General features: G+C 47.4%; 2 protein-coding genes across 5 annotated transcripts in view; one reads left to right on the top strand and one right to left on the bottom strand.

Annotated features, from left to right (window-relative positions):
- The window catches only part of DYNC2I1 (dynein 2 intermediate chain 1), an 850736-nt gene that overhangs the window by 615590 nt on the left and 220838 nt on the right, over positions 1 to 14308 (top strand).
- ESYT2 (extended synaptotagmin 2) overlaps positions 3599 to 14308 on the bottom strand; it is a 102290-nt gene continuing 91580 nt past the window's right edge. For all 4 annotated transcript variants that reach the window (XM_050785713.1, XM_050785714.1, XM_050785715.1 and 1 more), the window contains 5 exons: positions 12195 to 12293; positions 10222 to 10353; positions 8512 to 8617; positions 7028 to 7077; positions 3599 to 6859 (listed from right to left, as the gene is read on the bottom strand). In XM_050785713.1, coding sequence (XP_050641670.1) covers positions 6814 to 6859; positions 7028 to 7077; positions 8512 to 8617; positions 10222 to 10353; positions 12195 to 12293 — 433 coding nt within the window. In that variant the 3' untranslated portion in view covers positions 3599 to 6813. The remainder of the gene's footprint in view (positions 6860 to 7027; positions 7078 to 8511; positions 8618 to 10221; positions 10354 to 12194; positions 12294 to 14308) is intronic.

Here is a 14308-nt window from a genome sequence, read left to right as displayed (position 1 = left end):
GAGCCGCCGTGCCCGGCCTCCAGAAGCGCTGGGCGTACAGGTGTGAGCCGCCGTGCCCGGCCTCCAGAAGCGCTGGGCGTACAGGTGTGAGCCGCCGTTACAGGTGTGAGCCACCGTGCCCGGCCTCCAGAAGCACTGGGCGTACAGGTGTGAGCCGCCATTACAGGTGTGAGCCGCCGTGCCCGGCCTCCAGAGGCGCTGGGCGTACAGGTGTGAGCCGCTGTGCCCAGCCTTCTTTGCAGAGTATTATTATTGGGATTTCCAGGTAGACAATCTTGTATCTGAAAATGACTCTTTGTAAAAATTTAGAGATAATCTTTTTTCCTTTTATATTGTGTTGCCCAGGAGGTTGAGAATAACAGTAAACAATGGCAGACTTCCTGGGTGTTTCCAACTTTCACGTCTCAGTTGTTTCTCAGAGGAGGATGCCCTTGGCTTTTTCTCTCAATAGTATCCATCAGGCTCAGCAGTATCTACTCTTTAGTCATCACTAAAAACTGTTAGTAGGTATACATCTTTTTTTAAAATGGAAACTTGTTAAAAGAGATGAATTATACATTGGTCTGCCAAACGTATTTATTTCTTGAGACAGGGTCTTGCTGTCTCGCCCAGCCTGGAGTGCGGCAATGCAATCATGGCTCATTGCATCGACTTCCTGGCTCCAGTGATCCTTCTGCTCAGCCTCCCGAGTAGCTGGGACCATAGGCATGCGCCACCACGCCTGGCTAATTGTATTTTTGGTAGAGACATGTTGCCCAGGCTGCTCTTCAACTCCTGACCTCAAGTGATCCACCTGCCTTGGCCTCCCAAAGTGCTGGGATTACAGGTGTGAGCCCACTGCCAAACTTTATACATTTATTCAACAGACATTTGGTTTACCATGTGCCCAGAACAGTGATAGGCGACCAGGTAAAGATTTAAATAAAACTCACATAATCTCTGCCCTTGAAAGTTTATAGTCCATGTAGGAAAGTTTTAAATACAACTAAATTGTAATTATGTTAAATGTGGTGAATCAAAGTAACACAGGCCGGGGTGGTGGCGTAGGCCTGTAATCCCAATACTATGGGAGGCTGAGGTGGGGGGTCCTTTGATCCCCCTACTGCACTTCAGCTGGGGCAACTGAGCAAGAACCTGTCTCAAAAAAAAGAAAGAAAGAAAGAAAGAAAAACAGAAAAAAAGAAACACGTGATGCTAAAAAAACTCACAGGACACTGAGATCAACTTTCAACTGAGAAGTGATGGGGAGTGGATGTGAGCTGGGCCAGTCATGGTAAGAGTCTGTGTGGAGGTGCTAGGGAGGGGAGAGGAGCAAGTGTGGAGGTGTGGGGGGCGGGGGGAGAGACAACTGTGGAGGTGGGTGGGGGAGGAGCAGGTGTGGAGGTGCTGGGGGGTAGGAGCAAGTGTGGAGGTGCTGGGGGTTGGAGCAAGTGTGGAGGTGCTGAGGGGGTTGGAGCAAGTGTGGAGGTGCTGGGGGGAGGAGCAGGTGTGGAGGTGCTGGGGGAGGAGGAACAGGTGTGGGGTGCTGGAGGAGGAGCAAGTGTGGGGGTGCTGGGGAGAGGAGCAGGTGTGGGGGTGCTGGGGAGAGGAGCAGGTGTGGGGATGCTGGGGGAGCAGGTGTGGGGGTGCTGGGGAGAGGAGCAGGTGTGGAGGTGCTGGGGGAGGAGCAGGTGTGGGGGTGCTGGGGGAGGAGCAGGTGTGGGGGTGCTGGGGGAGGAGCAGGTGTGGGGGTGCTGGAGGAGGAGGAGCAAGCGTGGGGGTGCTGGGGGAGGAGGTGTGGGGGTGCTGGGGGAGGAGCAGGTGTGGGGGTGCTGGGGAGAGCAGTTGTGGGGGTGCTGGGGGGAGGAGCAAGTGTGGGGATGCTGGAGGAGGAGGAGCAAGTGTGGGGGTGCTGGGGGGAGGAGGTGTGGGGTGCCGGGGGGAGGAGCAGGTGTAGGGGTCCTGGAGGGAGGAGCAGGTGTGGAGGTGCTGGGGGAGGAGCAGGTGTGGAGGTGCTGGGGGGAGGAGCAGGTGTGGGGGTGCTGGGGAGAGGAGCAGGCGTGGAGGTGCTGGGGGGAGGAGCAGGTGTGGGGGTGCTGGGGAGAGGAGCAGGTGTAGAGGTACTGGGGGAGGAGCAGGTGTGTGGGGGTGCTGGAGGAGGAGCAGGTGTGGGGGTGCTGGAGGAGGAGGAGCAGGTGTGGGGGTGCTGGGGGAGGAGCAGGTGTGGGGGTGTTGGGGGGAGGAGCAGGTGTGGGGGTGCTGGGGGGAGGAGCAGGTGTGGAGGTGCTGGGGGAGGAGCAGGTGGGGGGTGCTGGGGGGAGGAGGAGCAGTTGTGGAGGTGCGGGGGTTGGAGCAAGCGTGGAGGTGTTGGGGGAAGGAGCAAATGTGGATGTGCTGGGGGGAGGGGCAAGTGTGGAGGTGCTGGAGCAGGTGAGGTACTTGCAGGGAGGAGCATGCCTGGGGGTGTTGAGTGGCAGTGGGCGGGGCCGTCTGTGGGCTGTTGAGTGGGAGTGGGCGGGGCCGTCTGTGGCACTGGTCAAGGTATGGTGGATAGGGGTCCCAGTGGAAGAAGAAACTCAGCCTTGGGAGCCAGGAAATGCTCTTGGTCTTGAGCAGCGGCACACAGCCGAGTGTGATGTGTCTGAAAGATCCCCTGGCTGTTGCATGGAAAATGGGGCAGGTAGGGGAGAAAGACTGAGAAATGGAGAGGGACGGTGGCTTGGACTGAGGGGACAGAGTTGAGGTGGACACATTCTCCAGTTAGGGCTCAAGGACTTGGTGTCTGCACGTGGGCTGAGGCAGTGGGAGGTGGCTGGTGCTGTCCGGGTCTCAGCTCCAGCACCAAGACAGATGATGGACAGACAGACGGACGAAGGGTGTGCCTTGAGGTCTCCATGTGACACAGAGGATGGGGGTGCAGTGGGATGAACTGGTCCTGAGCTCAGAGAACATCTGTATCAGTGACATACATCTGGAAACCAGGGTATTGATGGTATTAAGAACACCACATAAAAATAAAAAGTGATCAGAACCAAAACCCACATTATGCCAATATTGAGTCTGGTTGGAGGAGAAGACAGTGAAACCTTGGGAAATGGCGGGTAACGTGCAAGGAAAATACAGAGGAAGGCGATACAGAGGCCAAGGAAGGATGGCCCACAATCAAGGAGAAAGGAAGTGCACGGTGTTAAATGCCGAGTGGCTACAAGGAAGAGCACAAGGGCTCCACTCAAGTCGACCCCGACCACCAGTAACGAACGCAACAGGAAGGGACACTCCAGTATCACCCTCAGTGTGTTCCAACGTTCAGGCGTCTGTCTCGGCAGCCCCTGCTGCACTTCTCAGCGCCCTGGTTAAAAACACATTTCAAGTCTATTTTTTCTACACGCAATTATCCTTTAGAAGAGCTGTTTTCGACATGCAGAGTATAATGTGCTGGGCAGAGGAGAGTCACACTGAGCTGGGAGCAACAGGAAGGATGTCAGCTGCTCCGATGTAGCTGCTCGGAAAATGCGAGTGGAGACAGCAAATGAAAACAGTGCATGGCGTCTCCTTTCAAATTATCTGACTGCACACTGAACACCTCCCTTCAAAAGACACAGAAAAAACAAATCACGAGTGAGCTAACGTAAAAGTTTTATTGAATAAATACATGCACTGTCATGTGAAATTAGTTGAACAGAAAGGACATTCTCTACTTTTTAACCTGCACCCCCCACCGTTGTTCTCTATTTGCAGTGGGGGGTCCAGCTGGAGGTGGAATAAATGCGGCAAACACAGAAGAAAACACACAGCTACACACAGGTCTGCATTTGGCTTAGGTGCCTGAAAAAGAAGGGCCGACCTCTCGATAAAGAATGTCTGTAAAAGGAATTTTTACCGTGCAGAATATACTATCATGGTAAATACAGTTACAAGGCTGCTTCTATTTTATTTATTTTTTGAGATGGAGTCTCACTCTGTCGCCCAGGCTGGAGTGCAGTGGCGTGATTTCAGCTCACTGCAACCTCCACCTCCTGGGTTCAAGCGATTCTCCTGCCTCAGCCTCCTGAGTAGTAGCTGGGATTACAGGCGTGCACTCCACCACCACGCCTGGCTAATTTTTGTATTTTTAGTAAAGACGGGGTTTCGTCATGTTGGCCAGGCTGGTCTTGAACTCCTGACCTCAGGTGATCCGCCCACCTTGGCCTCCCAAAGTGTTGGGATTACAGGCGTGAGCCACCAGGCCCAGTCAGCTGCTTCTGTTTTAATCTGAACTTGGAAACACCTTCCTACTTTTTAAGGCACAGGATCAGGATAAGAACCCACACGTACGAGCTAACAGAGCTGCACTTCAAATTTACCAAGTTAATTCATTTTTCCCTTCATTGGCTTGACTCAAGGTAGAAAAGTTAAAATTCCCTTTTCTTAGATAAACTAATTATTTAAAACTGAAAATTAACATTCTGAGAACTCAAGAGTGTCTGACATCACTGGGATCCTGGAGTGCTGAGTGTGGCCTCGAGGGTGGCTTCTCCCCTCCACCTCTGGGAGGTACTTCAGTGCCTCAGAATCACCCCCTTTCCTTCTTTCCTTTCTTTCAAAGAGAAAGGAGACGGCTGCTGGAGGCCAAGAACCTCCAGGCACTCAAGGCCCTGGAGACAGCGCTTCCGACTCCACTGCCTCAGGGCAGGCACGGTGCTGCTTAACCTTCCTCTGGGCTTGTACCTTTAATTGTGTCTACTCTGCCTAAGTGCTTAAATAAAGCCTTCCATTAAGCAAAACACACACGGAGCGGGTTACACACAGGACTGCAGAACTCAGATGGATGGGATGTTGGTAAAAATTACTGGCATGCTACAATTTCGATGAGTGCTGCTTCTTTATAGATTACGACAGAAGACTTTCAACAGACCTGATTTTTAAAAAACTTTCAACAAATCTAATACTATGGGAAAGCAACTAGATTTAATGTTATTACCTGTCTTCCATAAATACCATAAATGTTTTGTGTGCATACGCGTACATGTGTGTCTATAAAGGTACTGATATGCTTCCCAAATAATCCTATATACTAACATTGGAAATGGTTTATCAAGAGGCTTTACAGTCAAATGTCATTCAGTAGGAGACAGACTATACTGGTCTTTATGATTACATGAAATATGCTGTGAAGCTACAGACTCATTCTAAGTAAACCCATGGTTCAAAGTAGAAATTATAAATGGAAACAAAATTAAAATCTGTTAGAAGGGAGGGTGGGGAGACAGCCACCGGCCAAGGGTAGGTTACAAATGGAAGCAAAATCGAAATCTGCTAGAAGGGAGGGTGGGCAGACAGCCACTGGCCACCGGCCTCCGTCACAGGCACTTCGGTTTGTTTGGTCACGTGAGTTACCCACAAGTTGTGTAGTTCCATTAAACAAGCTAAGAGCTCCAATTTAAATTACAAAGCTCTATTTTCCTTAATATATTTATACATAGTTTTAAGATGTTCTCATGGCTATGGAAGCCATTTTCAGCATACAGCTTATAATATACACTTAATCGTCTACATATGTGCATCCTTTCTTTACAGACACTGCAACAGAGCCTCACCTCACAGGAGGTCTGGGGGACTCTTAAGTACATAAACATGCTTTTAATAGTCTAAACAGAATAAAAATTGCATAACAATATCCCAATATTAAGGTTAGTCACGGCATAAAGTGAGGCAGCCTGGGAAGTGGCTGCTGAGAACAGCGGGGGCCGGGCTCACAGCTGTGGTGCCCCCAACCCTGGTGGTGGCCAGTGCACATTGGCTCACACGTCCCCCATCCTATGTGTGAGGTCACGCTGGCTGCTCCTGACTATAACGAGATCGAGCTTCCAATTTTTAATGCAATATCCTGTCTACTCATCCCAATTTACCTCACAAGCTTTAAAAGGGCAGCGTGCACCTTCCTTTTTTTATAGGCTGGGAAAACATTGAAAATTAACCGCTCATGACTGACTATTTGACAATAGCTTAATTGCTAACATGGAAAGTCTGTTCTTATAGTCTAGGAAAAGTACAAGGTGTCTGTATACTGTTTCATGAGTAAGTTACAACAGCAATTAAAATAAACATAAGATTTCATTTTTATATAAGAAATTTCAGATTAGTATGATATATGAACCATAATTCTCTTAATATCTTATATTACTCAGTTATAAAACATTTTTCCTCATAAGCCCTTCAACTTCTCAGTAATACATCCTTATATTTATGAAAATGTTAATATTTTGAATACTTTATTTCATCATTCATAATGGGCAGAAACATACTAACATTTAATAATCTTTCAGCTTTTGTTTTTAAAAAGAAACACCACAAAATAGGTCACTGAGAACTTTTTGCCGCAAAGATGAAAATGATTATTTGTCACAAGAATTTCATAAGTTTTAGAAGAAAATATATATATTTCCTTGATCTATTCCTTCTGAATTTAAACCAGCATGTAAAGATTATAAAAAATATAGAGTCTATTTACATAGCATAGTATACCTCAGTGATATATAAACAAGGCCATAGTAAAGCACAGACACATCCGGCCCCTACGGACACAGCTGAGCAGAGTCCACAGACACAAGAGCTACCACCACCCTATTGCACGTTGTAGGAACTGGCGAAACCCTAGAGGAAATCCAACATATAAAATTTAATGCTAATATTGGCCAAATTTGCCTAAAATGTCAACAACTTTATAAAACTATTAAGGTATGTATAACTAAATCCATGAAATTATAAAAATAACATTGGTACGTCTGTGACAGGGGGTGTTCCGGGCAGAGGTTGAGGAGCTATGCTGAAGAGGACCCGTCCTGCCTGGTGTGGCTATGTCATCACCTGAGGCCTCGTCCCGTCTTCCGTGAGGTCATACCTGAGAAAGACAGTGACAGGAAGGTGGTGACGGACACAGAACCAAGTACGAAAAGCCTGTCAGATACGTGTCGGGTTCCGCCACTGTCTGTGGGGGACACTACCCACCGGGCGGGGAAAGTGTTTTAGCTACATGCTGGGGTTCTCTGTCTGTAGCAGGGACACTCACCACTGGGTCCAGCCTTTGGCAAGTTCTTCAGATGCCAGAGCAACCAATACCTGTGGGTTTTAAAAAAATAGTAGTTAAAGTAGGCTGGGCTGGGGGCACTGGCTCCCGCCTATAATCCCACCACTTTGGGAGGCCAAGACGGGAGGACTGCTTAAGCCCAAGAGTTTGAGACCAGCCTGGGCAAGACAGTGAAACTTTGTCTCTACTAAAAATTAAAAAAAATTTATCTGGGCGTGCTGACATGCACCTTGGTCCCAGCAACTCGGGAGGCTGAGACAGGGATTGCTTGAGCCCAGGATTCGAAACTGCAGTGAGCCATGATCGTGCCACTGGACTTCAGTCTGTGCTTCTAGAGACCCTATCTCTAAATAAATACACAAATACATAAAGTAGGCTAAGGCGATGTCTTTTAGATCTTTTACCACTTCTTCTCATCTCTCTCATCTTCTGTCTTCGTCTAGGAATATGGACTCTCCTATTTTGAAGGCTCTTGTTTTTTTAATCTTTTCTACCCCTGTGAGCACCTGTAAGTTATATGGCTGAGTACATCTAAGAAATCCTTCATGCAACCAGCAGTCTTAAAATTCAGCTATGACAGAATATCAGTGGAGACGACTCACAGGAGTGTTGGCCCACGTGCCCTCCATGGCAGCACAGCTGACGAAATGATGCCTGTGACTCAAATCTCCTCCTCCCTAACTGAACTCTACTTTCATTCTTTTTTTTTTTTTTTTTTTTTTTTTTTTTGAGATGGAGTCTCGCTCTGTCGCCCAGGCTGGAGTGCAGTGGCCGGATCTCAGCTCACTGCAAGCTCCGCCTCCCGGGTTCACGCCATTCTCCTGCCTCAGCCTCCCGAGTAGCTGGGACTACAGGCGCCCGCCACCTCGCCCGGCTAGTTTTTTGTATTTTTTAGTAGAGACGGGGTTTCACCGTGTTAGCCAGGATAGTCTCGATTTCCTGACCTCGTGATCCACCCGTCTCGGCCTCCCAAAGTGCTGGGATTACAGGCTTGAGCCACCGCGCCCGGCCTCTACTTTCATTCTTAAATAACACACCCACATGCCAAAGTTAAATGTGAATATGGACAAAGACTAGAAGAAATTCAGATAAATAAAGCCAATGAATTTCAGAAAAAGAGCAGAGCCGTCAGTTGAGGAGATGGAATTGTAAGAGATTATTTTCCTTCAATGTGATACTTGAACAAAAATTTGAAGACTTAAAAAAAAATCTTCAACTAGAAGTTCATGGTATTAGTATAGTTAATGAATCAATAATCTGAATATGTAAAAACAATTAACTTAAAATATTTTCAGAAAGCACAGATGTTTTATTGACTGTCTTTATAGCCCACGATTTATAAACAAGCACTGACCTCGTAAGTTCACCCTTTCCGCTTGCACAAATATGGTCTCAACACTGCACTGCAGGTAAATGTTCAATTTTACAAATCGCAGGAACTGATCGGGGATTTGTTTGGCACTTACTTTGCCAAGGAGCCCTTTGTCTTTGGACAGGAAACCGCCGCTGTTCTTCACGGCGACGTCGAGTGTTCTCCTCTGCACCTCTGGTAACGAAACACTGAAATCAAAGCTGAAACAGGAAACGAGAGCCTTACTTAACTTTATCCATCATTCTGTTGTATTTTCTCATAACTAAAAATGGCATTTCTGCTCATGAGATCATTCCAAATGTCATGTTTGTTTTTTATTGTAAAACTGAGTTCTTCTACCTAATGTTTTCATCTGGCATTTCAGGAAGACTCAAAAACCAACATTTTTTTTTTGTTTCCCACACATAAAAGGCAGCTCTGGCACCCACAGATGTCTGGGTCCCACAGTCCCTGGCTCACTCATGGGTGGGTGAGGAGCGTCTCTGAACATGTCTGACTCTTCCTGGGGGTTAAAATATGGGATAGTGTTGACAGAACAGCAGTTCCAGAACAGCCCACTCACTCAGGCTTTCTAGCCACCTGTTCAGTCTTCAGGCCCTATTCCCACCCTCTCCAATAAAAAAAGTACGCGCCTGCAGCTTCGCAGGAGGGACAAGGCCTCCAAAGCCCTTGTGATGCTCAGCCAGACGCTGCACTCAGTAGCCTGCAGGGCGTCTCTCCTGGGGGCTGGCGGGTGCCTGCCCCAGGCCACAGTGCTGGAAACCCAGATGGGCAAGTGGAGTCCCCAGATGCTTAAATGCTTCGGATGGATAGGAGCACTCTGCACAACCTCATCAGGGGCTGATGCAGGCCTGCCAGTTTCTGATGTGTGTTTTACATAAATCCACTTGTATGAAAGTACAATGAATGCGGAGGATGTTTAAAGATGCAATGTAAACTGAATTAGCAGATAGCGACACCATACAACTGTATTATTATCATTTCCCAAAACATGGGTGGGTTTCGAAGCACCAGGGGACAATTATGTAAGATACCAAATTGGTACAGATTGGCGGCTCTTTAAGTGGGGGCCAATAACCCCTGGGGGGGTCTCTTGAGACCCTCTAAGGACATTGCCAAATCACCCTGACCACAGAAGCAGACTCCAGCCTCTCAAGCCAGACCACTAAAGAGATGAGCAAAAATGCAGAATAATATTATTCTTTTCATTATTATGTGTTTTATTTTTGGAAATACAGTTGTTTTTTCAATATGTCATACTTTAAGATTGTTGGGGCTTATGTTATTTTAAAACAAAATTAAAAATAGATGTATCCTTAAATTTTCAGTTTTAACTGATAACATAGTTAAGTGTCAACAGACAGAACCCCCAAAATGTCAAATAGAACCCCCAAAATGTCAACAGACAGAACCCCCAAAATGTCAAGATACAATCCCCAAAATGTCAACAGATAGAACCCCCAAAATGTAAACATAACCCTCAAAGTGTCAACAGATATAACCCCCAAAATGTCAACAGATATAACCCCCAAAAATGACTTCTTCAGGGCCATCAATAACTTGATCTTTATTTAACCACTAGTCTCCGTGTCCACAGGGTTATAACTTGAATTTACTATATTTAGAGCTTCTACATAAAGGCCAAAACGCTTATTTGAGACGTATGTTTGCTGAAATTTGGTTTCTGACTGAACTTCTCAACAGCTGATTTATGTGCTTCGGCCATTCAAAGGCACCATTTAGGGCCTTCTTAATCTGCCACTTCAACCAGGCAGTCTATCCGCGGCTGGATAAAATATCGTACCTTTGATCAAACACGGGATTTAACGTTTTCTTTGATACGTGTGTTTTCCTCCTTCCTGACCGCCTCTTGTCTGGTAATAAATACATGCGGACGTAGGGGTCAGAGCCGTCTTCAGAGAAGGCAATGAGGTTTCTTACAAACCAGAGGAGACAAGGTATTAGGATCAAGAAAAAGAGAATTAGCAGCACATTCAGATGTGCTTTATCAAGCTTTTATTTCGTGTGTATCTAAAAACTGAGAAGTAACAAGGAACAGAATGTGCGAGGTGCTTTTGCCTCCCCTGATGGCTGCCTGGTGGTGTCTCCCAAACTCCTTTCTTAGTGGCTTTCTCAGCGGCGACTTCGGCCTTCATTTCTCGAGCCCAGAGTTTGGAGGACGTTCTAAGTCCTTGGTCTCTGCTTGTAACAGAGTGATGGCTGTTGTTCCACAATGCTTCTGCCATTTTCTCTCTCTCAGCCAAGCAAGCCAGGCCCCCAGGAGACACCCACAGACCTGCCTGGGCTGCTCGCCTCCACCCCACAATGCCTACTCCTCCAGATGGGGGCTGCTCCTTTGCCAAACGCGGTCAAGTGCCCAGCTGCACGGGCCCCCACATTCTTCGCTTGCTGACTGACCCCAAAGTCTAGTAGGGATTGTTTTGCTAGACTCCTCTCAAACAGTATACCCCACGGTCATTATCTTAGTGGCAAGAATATACGAACTTCTCAAGAGTAATGTATTGAACTCTACAGTTATATCATCTTTCTAAACGGTACTAATTTTAGTTTCCTATGTTTCCAACAGCTACTTATAAGCTCCAAATTTTTATATCGTATTTTAAACCACTAACGGGACAGAGAAAATGGCAATAAAAGGAAAAGAGTTCATAAGCCCACAGTATCATTGCTAACCAAATGCAATTAAAGCAAGTCACCTAACTTTATACTTATTAAAATAATATAACGAACAAGTTAAAATAAATTTTTCCTGATGAGGCCAGTCATGGTGGCTCATGTCTATAATCCCAGTGCTTGGGAGGCCAGGAATTAGAGACCAGCATCTCCACAAAAAAATTAAAAATTAGCCAGGCCCGTGGCTTCCACCTATAGTCCCAGCTACTCAGGAGGCCTGGCCAACATGGTGAGACCCAGTGTCTACTAAAAACACAAGTTAGCTGGACGAGGTGGTGCACGCCTGTAATCCCAACTACCCGGGTGGCTGAGGCAGGAGAATTGCTTGAACCCAGGAAGCAGAAGTTGCAGTAAAATGAGATCGTGCCACTGCACTCCAGCCTGGGGGACAAAGTGAAACTCTGTCTTCAAACACACACACACACACACACACACACACACATATATTCCTCCTGCTCTAGGCTACACATTTGTACAGTACGCTACTGTGCTGAATACTGCAGGCAATTGTGACATATTTATTTTTTTTCTTTTTGAGACAGAGTTTCGCTCTTGTTGCCCAGGCTGGAGTGCAATGACGCAATCTTGGCTCATAGCAACCTCTGCCTCCTGGGTTCAAGTAATTTTGCATCAGCCTCCCTAGTAGCTGGGATTACAGGCATGCGCCACCACACCCGGCTAATTTTGTATTTTTAGTAGAGACAGGGTTTTTCCACTTTGGTCAGGCTGGTCTCGAACTCCAGACCTCAGGTGATCCGCCCACCTCAGCCTCCCAAAGTGCTGGGATTACAGGCGTGAGCCACCGCACCAAGCCATATCTGTCTATTTAAATACATAAAACGTACAGTAAAAATATGGTATGATCTTAGCGGACCGTTGTACTTCGGGGACCAAAACGTCATGTGACACAGGCAGTGTTGACACCCTTTATGAGCACCGTCTGTGGAGGTTTAATTGCTTTGTCCTTTCTAAATGAAACATAAATGGATGTTTGATAATCCCAGAGGTGGGTATCTGCATCATCCTATCCAGCATCCACACTCGGCAGCAACGCAGCAGGCGCGTGGCGACCCCAGCCCCCACCTGCAGGCATGCACGACCACGATGAGCTTGTTTCTCTGCGAGCTGTGCCGAATGGTCAGCTGGATCTGCCCCAGTGGAGACTGTCCCAGGGTCGTCCCACTGTGGGAAAAGAGCAGAAAGTCACCAGCTTGCCTGAGACTGGAGAACGTTGTGACTCATTGGTCTACTGTACAAAATAAGATAATTTCTATTCATTTAGACAAAAAGAAGTCAAATTACCCATGAACTTAAATATAATTTGAAACTTCTGGGTACAAGTCAAACAGATGAATATTTTACTTGAGGCCTCAATATAAATTAATTATTCAAAACTGACAGTTGTGGTTTTTTTTTTTTGAGACGGAGTTTTGCTCTTGTTGCCCAGGCTGGAGCGCAGTGGTGTAATCTTGGCTCACTAATCTCCACCTCCTGGGTTCAAGCAATTCTCCTGCCTCAGCCTCCCGAGTAGCTGGGATTACAGGCACCTGCCACCAAGCCCAGCTAATGTTTTGTAATTTTAGTAGAGACAGGGTTTCACCATGTTGGCCAGGCTGGTCTTGAATTCCTGACCTCAGGTGATCCAGCTGCTTCGGCCTCCCAGGCGTGAGCCATAGCATCCAGCCAACTGACAGTTTTTTAGTTAGGGTCCTGAGAACTAAAAATAAAATCCTAAGCCCCCACCCCCCTCCCACATGAGTAAACCCAGGGGACCCCAGAGAAACCTTAAACACTGAGTTCCTGACCACAACAGGACGGGACGTTATTTATACCCACTCCCTTCACAGCTCAGACGCAACCACTGACTGGCATTAATGCTACAACAGAGATCACAAGGCTGAAGGAACAGACTCTTTGTGGCAATAAGACACCAAACTACAAAGACGACCTGGGGCCATGCCAGGCAAGGGTAAGCCTCACACCCAACACTTACAGAATCAACTGGGTTCTACCAACCACCAGGCGTCTCTTTCTCCAGCAGCTAAACAAGCACTGGCCTCGAGAGCAGCAGTGTTCAAGCAATCACAGCCTGTCCTGATCCAGAGGCTGACTCACTGACCGCTGCTTCACTGGCACTAACTGCAGCTTTGAATGACGAGCGGCTGACTTCACAACTTCCTCCTGATGGCTGACCCTGACCACAGACTGCTGCTGGCTGCTCTAGAGAGGCTGGGCACTCTGTGGCATTCCCAGCTCCTCCTGGAACCTGCTGAGGACATGCGCTCCGCACAAAGCTCCTGCCCTACCCTTCCGGAGATGCTTCCGGACTCAGAGAGAGGCTGCACTTCCCAACCTGTCAGGCTGGCCGGCCTGCAGGCTGCAACCCGCTAAGGAATAGTCTCCTTTCTAAACGTGCAGATCTTATGATTCACCAAGTGAGCACCAGAGGTTGAAACCACACAGTGTCCTTAGTACAAGCGTCACCTCTGTGGTCCTTGTTAAGCAGTTTCTAGCCTGTCCTACCCGAATCTGCGTGTCCCATCTCAAAGCCTCATGCAAGTCACGTGCTCTCTTCCCATCTGAGACTGCAGCGCCCTTCCTTCCATTTCTCTCTGCTCAAGGATGGAACACAGACCCCCAAAATGACAACCGGTCTTGTTCAGTGGCCCCTAAGATCATTTCTACTTCCCAAATTGAGCTCCTGAGAAAAAGTCGTTCCTTGTTTAAAATTCTATTTCCTTCTGGAGCAAGAGAGAAGGAATGTTTTCTTCTTTCCAAAATAGTAGACATGAGAAAGCATGAAAAAAAAAGTGTGGCTCAGAGGAGGGTGGCTGTGCAAGCCCCACAGTCTGCGTGTGCTTTTTCTAACAGCTCAGAAGCAAACATGCTTCCACCTTTGCCTCCGTTTGTTTTACTATTTTCTTATCACTCGACACACCTCTTATAACTCCACACACGGAGAACTATTTCAAGGGTCAATTTTGTTTCTTCCACCTAGAGGAAAAGGTTAACATCTGAAGCTTGTGATAGCTACAGATGACTTTTTCCTCCTTATCCAAAGAAACCCTTCACACACCTATAAGTCACGGGGCTTAAATAAGGAGCCAACACAGACATCCAAACACAAACCCAAGAGACTGGGCGGCAGCGATGGGATCTGACTGCGTGAGAAGAGCAGGTTCTGTCCTCGCACAACG

Source organism: Macaca thibetana, chromosome 3 (assembly GCF_024542745.1).
Source record: "Macaca thibetana thibetana isolate TM-01 chromosome 3, ASM2454274v1, whole genome shotgun sequence".
NCBI lineage: Eukaryota > Metazoa > Chordata > Mammalia > Primates > Cercopithecidae > Macaca > Macaca thibetana.
Note: the sequence above shows the minus strand (reverse complement) of the source record. Positions and strands in the feature narration are given on the sequence as shown.